The sequence below is a fragment of the Chinchilla lanigera genome, unplaced genomic scaffold (genome assembly GCF_000276665.1).
Source record: "Chinchilla lanigera isolate Chin_1 unplaced genomic scaffold, ChiLan1.0 scaffold00053, whole genome shotgun sequence".
Taxonomy (NCBI): domain Eukaryota; kingdom Metazoa; phylum Chordata; class Mammalia; order Rodentia; family Chinchillidae; genus Chinchilla; species Chinchilla lanigera.
This window is the reverse complement of record NW_004955454.1, coordinates 11436562-11458267: the sequence shown is the minus strand read 5'-3', so window position 1 is coordinate 11458267 and position 21706 is coordinate 11436562. Positions and strand designations below refer to the sequence as shown.

At 41.4% G+C, this 21706-nt stretch overlaps 2 protein-coding genes across 2 annotated transcripts in view; both read left to right on the top strand.

The window, feature by feature from the left end:
* Positions 1-12584, top strand: part of Pcmtd1 (protein-L-isoaspartate (D-aspartate) O-methyltransferase domain containing 1) — a 35393-nt gene extending 22809 nt beyond the window's left edge. Inside the window, exons 3-5 of the mRNA XM_005396051.2 lie at positions 643-814; positions 2367-2490; positions 9420-12584. Of these exons, the coding sequence (XP_005396108.1) occupies positions 643-814; positions 2367-2490; positions 9420-9787 (664 nt within the window). The 3' untranslated portion in view covers positions 9788-12584. The remainder of the gene's footprint in view (positions 1-642; positions 815-2366; positions 2491-9419) is intronic.
* A 3332-nt stretch (positions 12585-15916) lies between these two features.
* The window catches only part of Pxdnl (peroxidasin-like), a 449058-nt gene continuing 443268 nt past the window's right edge, over positions 15917-21706 (top strand). The window contains exon 1 of the mRNA XM_013520015.1: positions 15917-16207. Coding sequence (XP_013375469.1) covers positions 16044-16207 — 164 coding nt within the window. The 5' untranslated portion in view covers positions 15917-16043. The remainder of the gene's footprint in view (positions 16208-21706) is intronic.

Sequence of the window (21706 nt, the reverse complement as noted above, 5' to 3'; positions counted from 1 at the left end):
TGCATTAGGTAAACATCCCTAATATTCGTGATCGCAAGAATGGTCAGGGTATGGTATCTCCACGACAGCGTTCTCTCGGCAGAACTGTGAAAGAAGAGTGCTTGCATGAGCCCCTACTTCGTGCTGCCTCTTCCACTTTTTCTTTTTTCTATGATCGAAGATATCGGAGGGCGGGGGATAGAGCTCAGCGGCGCAAGCGCCTGCCTGGCAAATGCAAGGTCGTGAGTTCGATTCCCGGCACCAAAAAAAAAAAAAAGGATAGCGGAAAGTAAATCCTTCTCTCGTTTGTTGACCCTTAAGGTTCCTGTCATCTCACATCATTTTGAAGCATCACAAGACTGGTGGTGTGATGGGCTTTTCATTATAATCATGCTTTTTAGCCTAAGTGAGATTAGCCTTAGTGAGTATGGGCCAAAGTAAGTTAATATTTTGAAAACATGTACTTAGTATCAATGATGATAAAATAATACACTTGGTCTGTACTGAATTTTATAAATACGGTGTTTAAATCGAATACCATAATTATACTTTATCCTTAATTAATTTGATAACTTCACTATTTCAAAGGGCAGGATTATGGTAATTTTTAAAAATTCAGTGTTTTGCTTGAATGAATGAAAATAAATTTGTTTTTCCACACAGATTTGAGTTCTGTGAACCTGCATTTGTGGTCGGTAATTGCCTCCAGATAGCATCTGACAGTCATCAGTATGACCGCATTTATTGTGGAGCTGGGGTCCAGAAAGACCATGAAAACTACATGAAGATATTACTGAAAGTTGGAGGCATACTGGTTATGCCTATAGAGGACCAGGTGACTTCCGACATCATTTTACTTAATGTATCAGAGGAAACAAACATTGATTAAGATTGGGAAATGTTATTCAATCAAGGTGAAAGATGTATTTTAATTTTGTGGGGGAGGGCTGGGTCTTGCCGCGTAGTTCAGGACTGGCCTTGAACTCTCTGTGTAGCCCAGGCCGGCCTGAAACTCTCAGCGATCTTCGTGCTGTGGCCTAGTGTTGGGATCATGGGCACGTGTCACTGTGGCCAGTAATTGTAATTTTTAAAGAAGAAATGCTTTGTTTTACATATCTATGTACATAAGTAAAACTTGACAGATCCCAAATTATTTAAGTGAAACAGATCCTACAGCACAGTCTGCAGTTCGGTAGAGTTGATGTGGGCTTTTGCGTGCTTGCTGTCGGCCTACTTGCTGTGCGAGACACCGAGTGAACTTTTCCCTTTTGTGTTCCTTTAACTGAAAGGTGTTTAGTTGAACGTGAGCAGCTCAGCATCCACTGTTTCTCAGTTCCTGGAACACACTGAAAAGAAAGCGTGTTTGTACTTGGTTTGAGCTGCTTAACTTCGTCAGTGAAACAAGTCAACTTTTAAATCTTCATTTAACACCACACTCATTTGGAACTATTCTTCAGCCATTTTTGAACATTAAATTTATCTTTTTTTGCTTTGGTTTGAAATTATTAGGTATAATAAATGTATGAAACAATTTATTTGAAAAGGTGAACCTTTAAAAAAGCCAATTACCTTCAGTATTTATAAAGTACATTTCAAAGAAATAAGACCTTTAATGTACACATTAACATAAATCTGAGTTGCTTAAAACACCTTGCAGTTATACAGCAGGGCTAGATTGTCTAAGAGGATGGTGATCTAGTGTGATAGTTGTGGAATTTTTGTATTATTTAAAAATATTAGGTAATACTTCAGATAGTACTTCCATGTCATAGTTGAAGATTTATGTTGTACAATTCTACAAATATCAAATGGAATAATGGGCTGTTTTTTATAATATGAGTTGAATATACTAATTCAAGTTGAGCAAGCTGTTTTTTTCTAAGGACTACTGATGGATAGTTGCTGAGTTTTATGTCTAACCTGGTCCCTTTGTGACTACGTTTACTTGTGAGATACCGGGCTGGAGTTAGAATTAGAGTGTAATTCATGACCACCGTTAACCACTGTGGAAGAGCATGAAGTCAGCCTGTTGGTGCAGTAATCAAAATATCATGTTAATATAGTGCTTTAATCACATGACTGATTGTCTCTGAAACCTGTAGTTTGGAAGGCAATTATTATATGCACCAGACTGCAAATCTAACGTGAAAGCTCACCTGGCTGTATTTTTGTATTCCATTTACATTGAAATACCCATGTCAAAGAGCAGATATTTTTGATTCCATCTACGTTAATTTATAATAAATACTTACATGGAAGCAGTTTGGTTGTACTTAAGTATGTCATTTCATTGCTTTCATTGGCAGTTACTCTTTTGAAACAGAATTCTGACTGTAAGGCAGTCACATTATCAGGACTAAGCTGTGTTCTTTCCTTTCTCTAAACAGTTAACACAGATTATGCGAACTGGACAGAACACTTGGGAAAGTAAAAACATCCTTGCCGTTTCATTTGCTCCCCTTGTGCAGCCAAGTAAGAACGATAACGGCAAGCCAGACTCCGTGGGGCTCCGTAAGTAGATCCTCGAGCTTCCTCACTGCGTCGTCACTGACGAGTTCCACTCGTGTGCTTGCCGTTCAGTAGACTGTATAATTACGAGGGGTCAAATACATGCGCAGTAATGCGTTCAGGCATTTATTCGCCATTTGAAAAGCTAAGGCCCTTGCCTGGTACAGGGTGCTGCTAGTTGTCGTGAGGGGCACATGGGAAAAGGGGACCAGTCAGAACAAAAAGGAATTCACTATGTAGCGTAGTCATGGGGGGGTTTCTGTGTCGAGGCAGCACCTGACTTATGACCAAAGCGATGGGAAAGAACTTGCCAGGGCAGGATTTTGCATACAGAAAGTGAATACGGAAGGCCGAAGGCTGAAACAGAGAGCGCCGTTGTTCTCCAGATGGAGAACGAGGTCCAGAGCGGGAGAAGCTCACGGGCCAGGCTGTGGGCAGTGGCTTATCGCTGGGTACAAAGGGGAGCTGGCCAGTTACACGTCTGCCTTATACCCAAGGCGCGATCTGATGTTGCTATGGATACGGCGTTTAAAAACAAGAATTAGCAAGTGATGAGGGGAGAAAAGTTTTTTCCGGAGTAGCCAGCTCCATGATGGTGCCGGTGTTCTTTGGAAGATGGGCGGCGTAATTTGAAAACAGGTCCAGAGGGAGCAGAGATTTCCCTGTGGCACGTTTGCGCTGCCTGGTTAGCATACAGATGTCAGGTAGTCACAAGGCCGCTGACCCACTGCACAGCAGGGGTGTGAACTGAGTCTGCGACGTAAAGATGGCCTTTGAAGCTACGTGTGGGTGACAGTGGGGGCGTCCGCACTGCGGGGGAGGGGAGGTAGATCTTAAAACCGACCTGTGACCAACTGGAGTTAGAGATAAGCCAGGAAAACGCAGTGACGGGACGGGGTGTCAGAAGATGAGAAAGCAGCTTTACAGTGGCTGACGAGACCTGGGGGAGAAGTATTCACTGGTTTGACGTAGATCGTGATTTTACTGAGTAAAATTCTGTATGCGTGTCTTGATTTGTTTGCTTTTATTTCATAGGACTCTGACTGTATAGTTTAGAGGTGATTTTATTCGAAGTATTCATTTTTCTATCTTTTGAGCTGTGTAACTTTGGGACCTTTTGAGATGGTTTTGAAGAATTGCGTGAAGTAATATTGGTAAAGTTTGGGCTTAGCATCTGGGAAGTAGTGCTAGCTTACTAAAAGGGGTGCTGGGGCTTGGGGAAGGTTGAGAAACTACCTGTTCTTCCCCGTTTAAGTTCTTACCAGCAGAGGGTGCCCCGGGTGCCAGGTGGCTAGGGACCGCAGTGCCAGCTTTGTAGGAAGCAGAGTCCGGGGAGAAAACAGAAGCTTAGGTCTGCACACATGGGCGAGGGTGGTATTGGGATTGAACCCGGCCCTCTGGCTGGCTAGGCAGGCCCTCCCCGCTGAGCCTTCTACCCTAAACCGGGTCCACGCTCTTCAATGAGAGAAGCTTACTACCCAGCGCCCCACCGTCACAGTCTGCTGCTTCAGGGCACGGCTCAGCAGAGCCCAGTTCATATGTGAATCCGGGGAGACTGCCAGAGCCACATGCGGAGAGCTGCTGCTTACGCACATCAAACAGGCTGTTCCCTCTGCCCGGGAAGGAAAGGGCCCGGTGGTGCATGCAGGTGCCGGGCGTCCAGTGGAGGCTACTCGCCCTGAGCGTGTCCGTGGTCTGCGGGGCCCTGCAGAGTGCTGTCTCATCGTGCTTCTCCAGTGGGAACCGCTGTCAAGGAAAGCTTGAATCCTCTGGAAGGTTCATAAAGTCTGACCTGTGCTCGCTCTTTGATGTCGTTTAGGAAGAGATTTAAGTACTCAGTGCTAAAAATGTTTGAACCTTCCATAATTAAAATGTTCCCAGCCATCTTTTAAAAATATACTTGTTGGTAACACCATATACTTCAGCTACCTTTAAAAAGATTTCAGTCAAAATGTATATAAAAAATCCACATAAAACAGGAAAACTAAAAAAAGTATTAAAAAGTAAAGATTATCAGAAGGGGGACTTACTCTGTTAGAAGTGTGATGTTAATGGGCTGGAACATTCCTTCCAGTCCAGTCCAAAGAGAGGCTGTGTGCTGGGTGTGCTGGGATACATGAAGGGCCTGTCTAGGGCCAGGATCGAGTGACTGCCACTTGTATTTGTGTTCATTATGATTGTTCCCATGAAGTTTGCTTTTAGTACGCCATATAGAGTTACACACACACACACACACACACGTGTGTGTGTATATATATATGCACTGTATATATAGTATAGTCTATTACAATATATAACACCGATGTTATATATTGTAATAGACCATACTATACGGTAGTTATTGAGTACCTACTTAAATTCCATGTTAAAAACAAGATGAATAGCAAAGTAAAACTCTTTTCCCTCCTATTTTCCAAACATTAGAATCATAGTTTATTTTTGTTTAATTTATCATAACTGAATGGAAAATAATAAAGAGAAGTAATGAAAAAAATTCTCCGACACAGTTTGGTAAGCGACCTAAAAATCCATCATTTGCATCTAGACTCCCCTGAGAGTTTTTTTACAACATCTGTTTGTTCTACTTTGTAACAGATGCTATTAAAAGCTTCAGAATTCTATCAGGAGTCATTTCCTTTTTTATTTGACAGTTTTCCTACTTCAGTTTCTGTTAAGAGTCTTAGTTGTAAATGTGATTTTGCAATAGTGTAATTTATGAATGATGTGGATGATACGCTGTAAAGGAGCAGTTTCCATCCCCCTCATTTTAAGGATGTAAATACATCTAAGTGGGTGATAAGACCCATTGATTAGGTTGTGTATTTACAATATGTGAACGCAAAATAGAAATTCAGCATGATAGGATAAAATGGGGTGTGGAAGGTGAAATTTTTTGGAAAAAATTTCTTCGTATCCCTGAAATACAGATAAAGTATGTGTAGACTTTTAACAAAATAATCTGGAATGAGCTGCAGAGAAGACGGGTGTCGATGCAGTAGGACTATCCAAGAGAGGTGACTGTTGAAGCCAGGGGCAGGTTCATTTTACTTTTGCCTCTATATTCAAAGTCTCTATAACAAAAAAAGTCCTCAGTTGTCAATAGCAATTGTTTAAAAATGGGTTAGGAATTCTGAGTTTCTAAAAAGTGAAATCATGTAGAAACACAGTGTGAAAAAAGTTGTGAAAATTGGTCTTTGTCACATCTTATAGGATGCATAGAGAATAAAAATAAATTTTGTTAAAATAAGTCACAACAGTTTTCTATTTAGAAGACACTATCTTGTTAATTATAGGGATCTAAAATAGGAAAGAATGCTAGAACGCTAGTACCAAAAAACCCCAAGAAAATACATGTAAATCCTGTACCAAATGTATCTTAAAGCAGTAAACTTGTTCATATTAAATAGCTTATTAAAATGAACTTACTGTTTTTCCTCTGATTCATCACTAGTTTTTATTCAACTTAAAAATTATATTTTTTATTTTTAAAACTTTGAATATATTTTTATTTGTGCCTATTAGTTTCACAAAACACTGAGTTCAAGGGTGGTGGTGTTATAGATGCAGATAACGTGCTTGGACTGTATCCATTCTTTCCCCTGCTCCCCTCCCTTTATTCACTTCCTCTAGTCAGATAATTATCTCCCTTCTCTAAGTCACCTTTCTTTCTGTGGTGATGCGTGTATATAATACTAGAATCGGATGTACTGTTTAACACTCAGGGGTAGAAGAGACTTTGTAAACTGTGGAATGCGGAGCTATAATGAAGTTGGTTCTCTTACAGTTTAAGCCAGAAGCATCAGTTTTGTATGATTTAACTTAAGTGAAGTAGGTTTTAGTCTTCATTAATAAATAAAATGAAATCGCTGGTCCCTAGGTTACTGTAAAACTTATACAGAGCCTCCCTTTGTGAAAATAAATGGAGTTTAATGTATTCCTGCCGGCTTGAACCACCAGTGGTGCAGGCATGGCTGTCCCGTTCGAAAGCTTGTATTACTGGAGGTACAAGCTGATCCCACTTGTACTGGTCTTTTTTACTAATAAAAGGCCACCCAGTGGGACAGCCATGCCTGTACCACTGGTGGTTCAAGCCACCTGCAGTAAGACATACTGATTATGGTCCCTTTGCAAACATGTTAAGTATGTTACAGACAAGCTTACCTATACTTTTGCAGTTAAAAGCTTTGACACGTTCATTTGGGCCATAATTGGTATGCCTTCGTCCTGGGTAGCTCTGATTTGAATTTGACCATTCCTGCCAGTTTGAACCATCGGTAGTGTACGCGTGACTGTCCCATTGGGCAGCTTGTACCGCTTCATGGGGTCTTTGATTACAATAATGCAAAGAAAGTCATTGATTTAGCAAACCAGCTGTCACCATATTACAGTTTCTTAATTAAAATGGTATAATGTTCGCTTTGGCAGCACACACACTAAAACGATATTAAAAAATGTAATACAACTAATTGGTAGTAGAGCAGTTGTAAATGGATATTACATGTGGTACTTGTAAGATTGCCTTGTTAAAATTTAGAGAAATATTGAAATATTTGTGAATATATATTTCTTTTAATGAAGTAAATAAATTTGTTGATTATTGTCATAATTTTTAATTGGTATGAGTAGTGTTAATTATACTTGGGCAGTAATTATTCACATTCAAGCAACTAGATTCAGTGCATTCATTAGATGTTTATTAATCTTATTAGTAAAAAGACTGATAAAAGTGCTTAACAGCCGTGGATGTACCACTAGTGGTTCAAACTGCTGGGAGCGTGTTAAGTTTAAAATAACTTTTATATAGCTGTCAGGACTAATACTGTGTGGTTTATTAAATCTTTGTCTCATAACTGGAAACAGTAGAAATGGGAGTATTGAAGAATAGAAAATATACAGAATATATGAATAGGTAGATATGACCATGTCATTGCTGAGACAAAATACCTGATGCCCAGAATTAAGGAAAGGTTTACTTAGCTCACAGTGTGTGGAGGTTTCAGTCCATACTCTCGGCTGGCTCCAAGGCAGGGTGGCACTTGGCAGAGGGCAACAGTTCATGGTGGGGGAAAACAGCAAAAGCAGCAAGAGCAAAACGGGAGGAGCTGAGCGCAAGCCACTTTGCCTCCCTTACATTGTGTGGAGGCGGCCCCGCCCCAGGGCAGGTGTAGCTCTCACGTGCATCGTCTCAGCACTGGACCATGAGTCAGTCACAGACTGTAGAAGCCCGCCGCATGACTGCTCATGCAGGGCTTTGGGGGGACATCCAGACACAAACCATGGCAGACCATTACCTAAACGTTCTCATGTCATTCAAAAGAATGTTTAAATGAAGTTTATGTGGATACTGTTTCAGGATTTGCTGAGTAGTAAATCAGTAAAGCCAAGACTGAATCTTTTTTCCTACTGAGTCCTGTTGGTTTTTAATAAAGTTCAGGTATTGTTCTGGTGGTTTAGGACTGAAAGGTTGATCCCTGGAATAGCAGACATTGTTGGCAGTGGAAGAATATAATTAAATTCTTGACAGGGAATATCAGGAATGTAAGAGCACTAAGCCAGATAAAGACTGATGCGGCTTTTATTTCATACACCCTTTATAATTTCCAAAATTGTGAACACGTGTATTCTCCTCCACTCTTTTGTAAAACCCCCAGGCTTAGGCTTCTCCCGTGCCTGCCCTCCGTCCGGTGTGTCCCTAACCTCAGCTTGCACCGGAGCTCCAGAGTCATGATTGCATTCAGGTTCACTGTGGTCAGTCACCACCGCAAGCAAATTACGTGACCTCTCAGCATTCATTACCCAAGCTTTGAGCTGTGGAACACTGAAAGTGGTCACTCGTGTGATGCTGTAGTTGTTACTCCGGAAGACTAGGTGTCATCTCCGGAGCCTTCATTCAGACCTTGAACCAGCTAGACTCCGTTGCTTATTAGGGCTTTGCTCTGCTCCAAATCCCTTTAGATGTCGGCCAAAGTGTAGCTTCCTCGAGGGAACTTTTGTGACGAACCACAGGTAACCATATGGCTTGTATGTTATTCTCTTCATGCCCCCTTTAAAGATTTTAATTCTTTTTGCCTACCCCGTCCCAAACATGCATAATCTCCACGAGTACAGGACTCTGGTAGTCTGACTCCCTCACTGTGCGAGTTTGTAAGTGCCTGACCTACAGTTCAACACATATCTGCCGAGTGACTCTAGCGCAGTGGGGGCTGGTGGGGGGGCGACTCCTTTCCCCAACTTGAGTTTGGGCAACACCCCAGGGCCAGTCCTCTTCCGGCGTAACTTAATCAGAGGGGACTCTGGAACAGACACCCGAGTGAAAAGCCCCTAAACTCGGGCTGGCTCAGCACTCTTAATTCCTTGTCTAAGTCTTCCCTGAAGACCCAGTGAGAGACACCTTGGCCAGAGTGCACCTCTGGAGAAGTCCAAAAGCTTAGTTTGTCCGTGTGCTTTCGCTTTTCCTGTCATCCCAGCACCACTTTGTGGCAGAAGCAGGATTTGAACTCAGATTCTTTTATGTTGTTTGAGTTTGTACTCCATGTGCAGTAGTTACGGGGAAGTTAGACCAGTAGGAAAAGTAATTTCTGGCCGAGTGGGAGCAGTGTGGTTCTTTGAAATTTTTGCTATTTCAGGTTTCAGGGTTGGAAAAAGCTTAAAGAAGAAGTTTTATAGTGGACCAGGAGGTACTAAGATTTTAAAATTAGGCTTACAAGTCTATGTTAAAGTGAAGTGGAAAACCCTGCGTCTTCTGCAGGTGTGTCTGGAGGTGTTGGGCATACCCTGACTGTCGGGTAGGGGAGAAAGACGAGCATGTGAGCCCCGGCCGGTGCCGTGACAGGCAAGGCCTGCCTGTCGGGCCTGTGGGGACATGTTTTGTTCTGGGAAGCTGTAAACAGTGCATAATGTTTTCTTGGTCTTCTCTTTTTGTCTGTGTTTAGCCCCCTGTGCTGTCAGGAATCTGCAGGACTTGGCTCGTATTTACATTCGCCGCACACTTCGAAATTTCATCAATGACGAGATGCAGGCCAAGGGCATTCCTCAAAGGGCTCCACCCAAGAGGAAGAGGAAGAGAGTCAAGCAGAGGATTAACACTTACGTGTTCGTAGGTAACCAGCTTATTCCTCAGGCTCTCGACAGTGAGGAGGATGAGAAAATGGAAGAAGATCACAAAGAGGAGGAGGAGAAAGACCGCAGTGAAGCCGTGAAGCCGGAGGAGCCGCCTCAGAATTTACTGAGAGAGAAGATCATGAAGCTGCCCCTCCCTGAATCCTTAAAAGCTTACTTGACATATTTTAGAGACAAATAAATCAAGAAGAAAAATGCCTACTGATACTCCTTTAGTCTTGAAAATGTAGCATTTATTAGGAGTTAAAAGACAATTATTTCTTTGATCAGAGTGAATTATAGTGGGAAAAAAGTATAACTTGTTTGTCAGTAACAAAAAAACAATGTATTCATTGATTAAAAAGAATCTATCTCTTTTATAAAATCTATTTTTCTTTAAATCTTGAGAAAATGCTGTTTTAACTCAGTGATTTCAAAGTGGAATGCAACAATAGTCAAGACTTTGTGTACTATAAACCTTTTCTGATTCCTTACAGATTTGTAGTGGTGAGGGTTAGATTTAATTTTCTATAAGGTTTAAATAATCGTGAAGCATATATAATCTGATTTGAATTGCAGCTGTTGGTGTTTCTCTATGAAAACTTTCTTATCTAATAAGGAAATCAGATGCTTTGTAGACCTATTTACACTTTTGTTGCAATCACTCTTGCTGAATTGCTGTAGATATATTCCGGGCAATATATGAGTGCAATAATAATACAAGATATTGAATAATTTAGCTTTAAAAACATAAATTTAATGAACTGTTACAGCCCTGCAACTTTTCCTTTTGAATCTGTTGCCAAAAGGCATGGGGGAAATACTTGCTTCTCTTATAGAGATTTAAAGAGCACAGCAAGTGAAGTCGGAAGTGTCTGCCTAATACAACTCGTAATTTGTACGGGCCTTTTACATTTTCAGTATTTACAAATAACGAGGCCATCTTAATTCTTTAGGGTTTTTTCCTGTAGTTCACTATATAAAGTATTTAGTTTAAAAAAAAAAAAAAACATCGTCCTGTCCGCCTGACAGTGCAGAGGTGTGAAGGAGCGAGCCCAAGCGGCCGCCACTCTCCTGCGAGCTCCGAGTCCAGGCCAGGGCGCATGCGGTCAGCTGATGCACTTTAGCTCGTGAGACTTAGAGTTTATCAGAATATTTATCTTGACAGAGTAGGGCTGAGCTTGCCTACATTTGCTTTGGATCTTTCTGTTATAAGAAATAGTCACAGAAATTGTATCTAGATGCCTTTGTGTTACAAATCAGGTTCAGAATTGTGTAATCTTTGGGACCTACGCCACGTTCACTTAACTTCTCATATTTTTTTGTTTCTTCACTAAAATCATAATGGTTCTCATTTTTTGCTTTATGTTACATACTTAAGTCACATAGCTTATCAGTGATAAAACAGGTAGTAAATTTCATTAGAAGGTTTTTTTTTCTTAGTATGACCTGAAAACAAGTCATTCCTTGTTGAAAAGCATACAATGTAATGTACTTCTACTTGGTGTTACACGGATCAGACATTTTTCAAAGGGAAACATTTGGAACTATTGTCGTCCCCAGCATCACCGTCGCAGTGGTCATGCAGATACGCTCGGAGAAACTGGGTCGTCATGAATGAAAGGATTCTTACCTCTCTGCTGGGACTCAGATATGGTGTCAGCTCCAGTCGTCCATACCTCTAAAACAGTTGTGTGGAATAGCCTAAACATGGACCTGCTCCAGAGGATTGAGGACATTCTAGTCATGTGGAAGAGAACTCCATGGAAGGTGTTGGTCTTACACCCAGGGCTCAGGTGGTGGTGGTATGGAATGCGTACCTGTGATTTTCTTTCTAGGTGAATGGTAACCTGTTATAATTAAGAAATGCCCTGTCTCATCGAAGGAAGAAAAAAATCAACTTCATACTTTTGTCATGTGTTAGAAATGTGCATTTGGTTTTTAAAAAAAAATTTATTTTAAACAATAGAAAGTAAAAACATTAAAAATAATACACAATTTGAAAACAAGCGGATAGGGAATGTTCAGCCTCATTGGTCATTCAAGAATTGTTCATTTGATTTTGAATTAGCTGTTTCAGAAGTGTAATGTTGAATTCTGGTGCCCATGTGTTTTTATCTCGAAAACCTGGGAAGAGATTTCATCTTACTTGCCCCACCTCCATTTTTTTGTTGGAGCTAGTTTTCAGATACATAAAAACAAATATTCTTCAGTGGTGATTTTACTACTTAGGAAAGTTTTTGTTAAGGCTGTATTTCAAGATTGACATTTTCCTGTTGTCTTTCATTCTGTCGCCCGTGGGAAAGTGTACGGTGGATTTTCATGACCATTGCCTGTTTTCTGTCATTGAAATGCATCTTTTGTGTTTCTCAGTGCACTTATTTTACAGGTGTGACTTTATCAGTGACTTTAAATAAACTGGTAGAAATAAAAATTCAAGTGAAGGTTTTTTTCTATTAGTGCAGATAGCTTGGACTAAGAATACTTCTTGTTTTATTTTTTAAAGAATTCAGGTTGACTTGTATGGAAAATTATGCTGTATAGTAAAGAAATGGAAAATAATGATGAAGTGGAAGTGAAAATGACGGGGGATATCATTGTGGAATTTTATAGACACATAAGACATTAGATACATCTGATTTAGGCCTTCATTTTACAGACAAGAAAGTAGGCCTCAAGTGGTGATTTGTTTTATCTAAGCCACACAGCTTGTTGAAGACAGTGCCTGAAATAGCATCTAGCGTCAAATCAATCCCAGAATCTGTCAGCAACACCATAGCTACAAGGAAGATATTTTGAATCTATACTGCCTATTGGTCGATATATTTGGTTCTGGTATTAATAAAGAAAAATGTTACTAAACTAGCGTACGTAGTGGTTAAAATAAAATGCCAAAAGTGTGTTGTCATCTGTCTGAGATGAAAGTGAAGGAAAGCCTGTTAAATCATTGGAAGACTTGGAAAATTATTTAAAATAAACAATCACATACTTAAGCATCATTCTCTGGTGACCTGGCTTTTCTTTCTCTTATATTTGAATTTAGACGTTCTCAGTGTTTCGTGGGTATGTGTTAGATTGTGCTGTACAGTTGTCTGTGTGAGCACCTTACTTCTTTTGACTATTGTCACCTCTGAAGAGTTAAAGATGTTATTTTATTGGTACTATTATTTGGTGGTACTGAAGGCGGAACCTGCGGCTTTTGCACTGAGCTATACCCTCAGGCCTTTTCTATTTTGAGAGTGTCTCACTGGGTCCCTAGGTTGCCCAGGCTAGGGTTTAACTTGAGGTCCTCCTGCCTTAGCCTGCTAGAGTGCTGGGATTACAGGCAAGTACCACCATGCCAGGTAAAAATTTTATTTTAATAAAATATTCAGTAGAAATAAAGGGTGTTATTAAAATGTATTTGAAATAGGAATGATGATTTAATACACATGTAGGTACACGTGTGCCTAATGGTAGGTTCACCTATCAGTATTACTAGTACTTGGGTGCCCTGTTCCGATCTCTCTTAATCACCCGCTTCTTGGGTGACGTTATTGTGACCTTGCTTTTTGCTGTCGCTTCACCACCGTCGAAGTTACTGTTTAAAAAATCTGCTCTGAGTGATTGCTCTCAACATTTTAGTGCATTCACCTAGCCCGAGTTTCGTTACTCTCACGTCATCCTTAGAGATACAGAGCACTTGACGGCACTCCTAGCTGTGACGTCGTCATCTCAAAATGACGTGAATGTATCGTGCTTTAATTCTAATACTTTTAGCTGTAATTTGACCAGTGCTTAATTAGATTTACTCCATTTTACACTGGTGTTCTGCTCATGATTTTTTCCTGAGACCGTCCTGATTTCTTTTTGCCTACAGTACATCCTTTGGAATTTCTTGCAGAGGAAGACTTTTGGTTGCTAACTCAGTTTTGTCTGAGTAAAATGTTTTTGTTTTGCTTTTCTTTAAAAAACATCCATTGGCTATACAGTTTTAGCATGACAGTATTTGCTGTAAAGGAGTTAGGATTTCTTTACTTTCTGGCTTGCTTTGTAGCTGTTAATTAAGCCGGCCATTACTTTGAAGCTCTTCTCTTAGCTTTGCTGTAAAGATTTTTGTCTGGACATTGTTAATCCTTTGTAGTTTCATAAAATGAGTTGAGGTATGAATTTCTTCTCATTTTCCTCCCTGATACCTGTCTTGTAGCTGTGTGAGTGGGTCTCTTGATGAGTTTTAGACATTCTTTGCCACCTTTTAAATAAATACTGTCTCAACTTTTTCTCAGCGTTGAGTTTTAGATAATTTCTTCAGATTGATCTTCTGATCATTAATTTTCTTTAGAATGGCGTTGAATATGCTGTTGAACCCTTACATTGAGTTTTATTATCTGTTGTATTTTCATTTCCACTCTTGCTTTCTCACATTGGCTTGTTTTTATTCTGAGACGGGATGTGAGACTTCTACTCTTGATATTTCTTTTGTCTGGCATTTGCAGCTGTCTTGTATTTTGTGTGTTGTGCCGGCACTTACAACTATCTGTATTTTGTGGGAATTTTATTAGCTGCCTGAGTTGTTGACCAGCACAGCCTCTGAATCCTCACTTTAAGGATTTCTGGACTAGAGAGGTGAAGTGGTCTGAAAGTCCGTTTGAAGGCTACGCCTCCAGAGAGTTGTTATTCCCTGCTTCCCAAGGAGGTTTTGAAATAAGCAAATTTTTTGCATTCTCTGGGATGAACAGAGTGGTAGACAGTTGCAGGAATGGGGATGATTTCTAGTTTTTCCTTAAGATACTGCTGTGGCTTCATACAGCAGTTTTCCTGTTAAGGCTCCCCGCTTGAGAAAGGGCCTGTTCTTTGTCCTCTCCCTTGCTTGCTGCCAGCCTCTGGTAAAGCAAGTCAAGCTGAGACCAACCTTGGGTGTACGCTTAACCTCAGGGGCTTCCCATTTCACTTGGTTTTGGACTTGTGCATGTCCTGCTAATTTCCGAGTGTCTTTCCTGTCTTACATAGCACGGTTGGCTGTTCTCGGGCAGAGAGCTGTACTGAGGCACTGTGCAAGAGGATGCCAGGTATCAGCAGGCCAGACCATAGGTAGCATGGCTGATGCCTTGAAATTTTTAGCCCTGCTCTCAGTGGCTATTTGTTTTGTTTTTTCAATACAACATCAATTTAGGTTTCTCAAGTGGAATGATTTTCATCTTTTCTCAAATCAGATACTGGCAAGAGCACAATAATTCTAAGAGAATTGAAAGAAAAAAATAAGTTTTTTTGAATTATTGGTATACTTAGGCAATGAAAGACATGAACAGTGCAGGCATACTTAAAAAGTTTATTTTGAAATCATCCTTGTTCAGCAAGATCATTTCTCCAAATCTTTTTGTATTTTAATCCTCCAAATACGATGCATATGAGTGAACATTTTGCCAAAAGAGGGCAGTATGCACCTACAGCAGGATGTAAAGAGACTGCAAAATTACTCCGAAAAGGATGAACATGTTTCTTCCTAAGAGTGACAAAATTTGTCAAAACTCTCCCCATTCCTTTCAATCTGGTCATCTCAGGTTAACCATCCAAGTTTTAATTTTTGTTCTATATTTTTAAAAGAATTTTTTGAAAGCTTCAACCTTTAAAAAAGTTTTGAAGCACCTGCTTACAGAATGATTAAAAACGGGATGTTCTAACTGCAAGGTGGATTTGATTGGAATCTCTGTTCTCACACATTTTCCCCAAGAGGGGCCGCTCCCCTCAGGGGACCCGGCCAGGGAAGCCTGCAGGTGAGCAGTGTCCAGCCAGCGCCTGTCCTGTTCCAGTTCTCATCGGTCTGTGAGCTATTTCCTAATGAAGCAAGCGTGTGAGCAAACAATTTCAAACAGGACATAGTAAAGTAAGGCAGAAGTAGCCGGATTGCATCTTACGTGAGTGGGACGGATTGGGTTTCAGGAGTAGTCTATAGTGAGAAATGCAACCATGCTTTTCAGAGAACGGTTGAGAAGAAGGAAGGAATGTGTGTGTCTAGATGAACTAATTAGAATTGCCTGCCCTTTAGGATTTGGTAATGTTACCAGATAAAAAGAAGGAAAGCTATTCTGCATGGGTTCAATAAATAATTAATCAACTTGAGCTTCAAAAGGACAGCTTGGGGCTAAGAGACTGGGACTTACGTAAAACGTGCAGTGGAAGCAACTTGGGAGAAGTTTTTATTTGCATTCTGCTGCCAAGAGAGGCATTTGCATTCACGGGCTTCTTGTCCTGTCTGTCCCTGGGAGTCTAGTGCCTCCTAGAGCTGCAGCGCCCTCAGCCCTGTAATGTGATCCTCTTCCGGGATTGGGCAGGGGCTTCCTTTTCCCTGGGATCTGCTTTCAGCCACTGCTCCCAAGCCTGGCTCAGCCCGGCCCCTACCATCCGCACCGCACAGCTGGGGCAGCTGCGTCTCCTCCGGTCCCGTGTGTGGCTTTGCCTGTGCAGCCGCCCCTGGAGCAATGCAGCCCACCCTGCTCTTTTGGATCACCTGCTTCCTCCTGGCCAGCCGGTGCCTGCCGCTGCTGCCCTGCCCCAGCCGGTGCCTGTGCTTTAAGAGCACCGTTCGCTGCATGCACTTGATGCTGGACCACATTCCTCAGGTACCGCAGCAGACCACGGTCCTGTAAGTGCACATGATTCCCTCACACCCCATCCAGCCATGCCTCCTTGCTTCCCAGCCGGGCCTGAGGAGGGCTCCTGCTGCTCTCCCTGCTTGTCTATCTGGAGGAGCCTTACATGTACAGACAGCTTCCCTGTTCTATGGTGTTAGGCTGAGAAACGTGAGCACTGATGAGGTGACATAAATATATTTGTTCTGAGTGCAGTCCTACTTTCCAGCACTTTGCAGAGCTCACCGTTGAGGATTCTCATCTTCAGTCTTGCTCAGTAATTCTGTAGCAGTAAGCTCTAATTTTTCTCCCATCCTCTTCTCCCAAATCTTTGGGACTCCTAATTGGGTCAGGCTGTGACTACTCCACTTGGAAAGAAGGATTTAATTTCAGAATGTGGTTCTGATTGATTATGTGCTGGCCTGCGCCTCCTAGGAGCATGGTGTCTTCGCTCTCGGCACTTGGGACACTATCTGTCTTCGCTCTCGGCACTTGGAACATTATCTATCAAAACAGGCTGTCAACTGGTCCAGGAAAGCTCCGTCCTAAAAAGCCGTGCTGAGCAGCTGCTTAGACTAATTGGCATGTAGGAGGCATTACGGTATGGTAGGAAAAATGAGGATTTAGGAGTCAAACACCTGAGTTCAAGTCCTACCTCATTCTCTTTAATATGGGGATGAAATAACACTGTATAATTAAATGGGAATTATACATCTAAATAAGCTGATCCTTAGATTAGGTTAAATAGATAACCAGAGAGTTAGAATTAAATATTTTAAATAAATATTTTATCCTATTGTAAACATGCCATAAGAGGGAAAAAAAGGGCATAATACTGAAAGATTATTCAAGGGTGCTCCTGATCCAAATTGTGTAATGTTTGTGGAATACTCAGCTGCTGTCAGTGTTTCCAATTTATTCTTGGGCGCAGGAAACGGCCTACCCTCCCTGGAATTTGGGGATGTTAATGTGGAAGATCATCTTCGCTATAGACTTCTCAGTCCTAATTATGAAGTAAAGAGGTAGCTTCTTACTGAAAACTTCCAGCTGCATAGAAAGTGACACACATGGTCTGTAGGTTTTCCTTGTTGCAAAGCATTTTGTTAATTCGGTGTGTGGACGTATCACCGAGTCTTACTGTGCAACTAAAAGGACAGATTATTGGACGTGGTGCCATTACGTGCAGGACAGCTCTAGAAGTGCCTTCAAACTCCAGCCCATCCATTTGTCATCTTGTAGGGACAATTTTCTAGCAGACAGCAGAAGAGCCTTAGAGAAAGGGCAGCTTGTCTCAAGTGCCACAAAGTTAAATGCCACCGGAGGTGCAATTGTGACCTAAACTCTCCTTCCTGGGCGTTGAAAGAAGAGAGGAGACCCAGTAGAAATAGCATATGCTTGCAGAGGTAAGGAGCGCAACCGAAAAGACATCGTCGGCGTAGTTGGGAGACTTCCCGTGTACATAAAAGTAAAGCTGAATGCTTGGGTGCTTGGACGAGGAGCCAGATGCGGACCTGTGAATAAGGCTGTCACTACCACACATCCAGTACGTGTTGCCTTGCGCTACTTCTCCGCTTGGTGTTTAAATTTATCATCTGTAAAATGAAGGTCCTGGTAGTGCTCACCCTAATGGTCATTGTGAAGATTGAGTTCAGGCACTTTAAGTACTTGGAGAATTGTCTAGTCCTGTAAGTGCTACAGAGTTTTAGCTGTTACTACGCTGATAAGTTGAGGGCAGAGTCAGCAACTCGGATACCCCCAGTAACCTGTGGTAATTCGAGGGTCCGAGGGTGGGTGCAAAGCCAGTGTGTGCGTAGAATGGAGGAGAACCCCCGGCACCGACTGGTGTGTGGGGACAGAGTGTGATGAGGATAGACACCTCTTGATAATGCGTCTCTGTGGCTTTATTTTTTTTATTTTTTGGTTTTTCTCCGGTACCGGGAACCGAACTCACGACCTTGCGCTTGCCAGGCAAGTGCTTTGCCGCTGAGCTAAATCCCCAGCCCTCTGTGGCTTTATTTTTACACACACGGAGGGCTCCTCTCAGCTGTGCGGACTGTCTTTCCAGTTCTGTTCCTTACCTTTGGAAGTGTATGCTGCTTCCCTTAGGTGCTACTCTCTTTAAACACCTACTTAGCTGACGGATGCCCTGTGACAGGGTAGGCCTGTTCATCTTACCATATTTTTAAAGCAAATGCAGATGTCAGAAATGAAATTCCTAGGCTAGGTGAGGTGGCACACGCCTGTAATCCCAACACCCTTGAGAGGCTGAGGCAGGGGGATTGCCGTGACTTCAAGACCAGACTGGGCTATATAGCAAGACCCTGTCTCAAAACAAAGCAAAATAAAACAAAAATGAGATTTCTGGCTTTTAGATATTAAGAGTAAATTTATTTTTAAAATTGAAAAAGCAAAAATGTCCAAGTGCAAACTTATATATTTGTAGGTTGCTTTTCATGTGGGACCTTCAGTTTGTGACCTCTGTTAAAGAAGTAGTATAAAAGCTGAGAGTAGGTGGGAAGCTTATGAAAATGGGTCCATCACTGTTTTTTAGGCTAAAAATCCTTGACATAGGGGTACATTTTTATGGAAGCAGTTTCAGGAAGGACCGCCACCGACCTCATTAAGATACAAATCCTGAGAGAAAGCTGATAGACTTTCTTTGTTTTGTAGATAAGCCTCACTATGTAGTTCAGGTTGGTCTTGAACTCATTTTATAGCCCAGACTGGCCTCAAACATGCAGCAGTCCTGCTGCCTGAGCCTCCCATGTGCTGGGGTTAGAGGTGTGCGCTGTCATTCCTGGCTCTCAGATCAACCTTTGAAAGGTAAGGTGAATGTGGACTGACTGCATTGCTCTCTAACACCAGCATCAACATTGTGATTTTTGTTAAGCCACAATTAAGTATGTACGCACTGTCACCAGAACGTGGCATAAGCACCTGTCTGGCAAGTGCAAGGTCCTGAGTTTGAGTCCATGTACCAAAAAAAAAAAAACATGGAAGCAATGTTAACACCATATTTGTCATTATCAACAGCCAAAGAGCTTAGCAAATGCTCAATAGCATTATTATTTCTTTGAGTTTTCATCTTTAGGTGTTTTTAAAACTTTAACCTGAATATTGAAAATATTTTCCTCAAAGATAGGAAAATAACTACTTTTAAAAGATTGATTAGGGTAAATCAGGGTTTTAAATTTAGAAAAATGCAAAACTATCCACCCCAATTTTATTTGGATTTCAAGTATAAAGATACAATATTTTCAAAATTGACATCATTTAAATGTAGGTTACTGCTTTAGAAAATGTCACTCTTTATCCTCTCTCTCTCGCTCTCTCTCTCTCTCGCTCTCTATATATATATATTTTTTTTGTGTGTGTGTGTGCAGTACCGGGAAGTGAACTCATGACCTCACACTTGTCAGGCAGGCGCTGTGCCGCTGAGCTATATCCCCGGCCCTATCCTCTGTGTTGTAGTAAAGAAAATACTTTAGAATTTGAGTTTTGAAACTACAGATGTCTAGTGATGAACATAGTCTTTTCAGGGAGTCTGTTCTCTGATCAGAAGCAGTCATGTGGTTAGTTTAAGTTGATTCCACTTGTCCCAGGATCATTAGGTTGTACTTCCCAAGGCTTAATGATTGGTTAAGAAATGCGATGCTCTTCAATAGCCAAGATAGTGACTCAGCTGAGACACCCATAGGCAGGTGAACGGCTACAGGAAATGTGGTGTGTATATACCCAATGCAGTGTTCTTCAGCCGAAAAAATGAGTGAATTCTTGTAATTTGAGGCAACATGGATAGAACTGGCGGACATTATGCTGAGTGAAACAAACCAGGCACAGAAAACAACCATAATCTCACTTCTTTGTGGAATCTAAAAAGTTGACTTCGTTGAAGCAGAGAGTAGACCAGTGGCCATTATATGTTACTAGCTCATTATTAGGGAGCAAGGGGAGAGGAGGGTTGGATAAGTGGATGAAAACACAGTTACATAGGTGTTCGAATGTTTTATAGCACAAAAGGCTACTAGAGTTCACAGTATTATATGTTTTATAAAGAACTAGGTGCATTCAAAGATTTCCAACACGAATTATAAATGTTTAAAATGATGACAGTAACTAGATACTTTGACTTGATCATTACACATTGTATACATGTACTGAATTATCACACTACCCCACAAGTATGTAAATTGATTGATTCATTGCACTACTGGGGATTGAACCTTGAGCCTCGGCACTGAGCCCATTTTATTTAAAATTTTTATTTTTATTTTTTTATTTTTTTGAGACAGGGTCTCACTATGCAGTTCAGGCTGGCCTTGAGCTCACTTTGTAGCCCAGGCTGGTCTTGAACTCACAAAGATCCTCCTGTCTCAGCCTCCCAAGTGCTGGGATTACAGGCATGCACCACCACACCTAGCCTTATTTAAAATTTTTTAAAAAAATTTTCAGGCAGGATCTTGCTTAGTTGCTAAATTGCCCAGGCGAGGCGCAAAATCGTAATCCTCCTTCCTCAGCCTCTCAAGAGTGCTGGGATTACAGGCACGCACCATGCCATTGTCTGGCTCCAAATTCTTTTTCTAAATAAAGAAATGTGGTGGTCTTAGAATTCCAAGGCACTGAGAGATGGAGACTCAGATGAACTTTGTCACTACAAGTCAAACAATTTTAGAACCATGTGAATTACAGTAGAAGAATTTTTAAACTTCGAACTGTTTTGATGGTACAGGATTCCCCTAAAAGACTTAAATACAGATGAATGTAGGGCTGGGGCTGGAGCTCAGTGGTAGAGCACTTTGCCTGCCTTGTGAGAGAGCCTAGGTTCCATGCAGCACACCGAAAACAGCAACAACAAACCCAGTGTGTCCAGTATAAAATACTAAACATTTAATTTAAAGCCATATTCTTTGTGCAGAAAGCTTGTCCTTGTTCTCCAAATAATACACAGCTCTTGGGGAATGGGAAAAGGACTTCAACATAGCTGTGAGAAAAAAATGTGTCCCGCTGATAAAAAATACCATTTTGTTCAAGAAAGAAATAGGCTTCCTTCAGGTTTCCTCTGCCGGATGTTTTGTCTTTTAATCTAACCCTCAGAGGTTGCTTTGACCTTTGAAATGGAATTTTTCATAACTGACGTGCAACTCACTGGCTCTGAACTGTCCTTTGTGCCGGTTCATCTCAATTGTGCAGTTGGCTGGAGGAAGAGAGTGCTGGAAAGGTGATTGTATCATGAGGTCGTGACACTCGTCACTGGGTTATCCATTGAGGTCTGCAGCCAGGTGCTGTTAGGAGGTGGGGCCCTTGGGCTGGGGATTTAGCTCAGCGGCAAAAGCGCCTGCCTGGCAAGCGCAAGGTCGTGAGTTCAGTTCCCGGTACCAGAGAAAAACCAAAAAAAAAAAAAAACAAATTTTCAAATTCTCAGATCTTAGAAAAAGTCTTATTACTACAGAGGGTCAAGCTAGTAGAATTCCAATCTGAAAATAAAATTTTCATTTTTTAGAGTGTAAACAAAA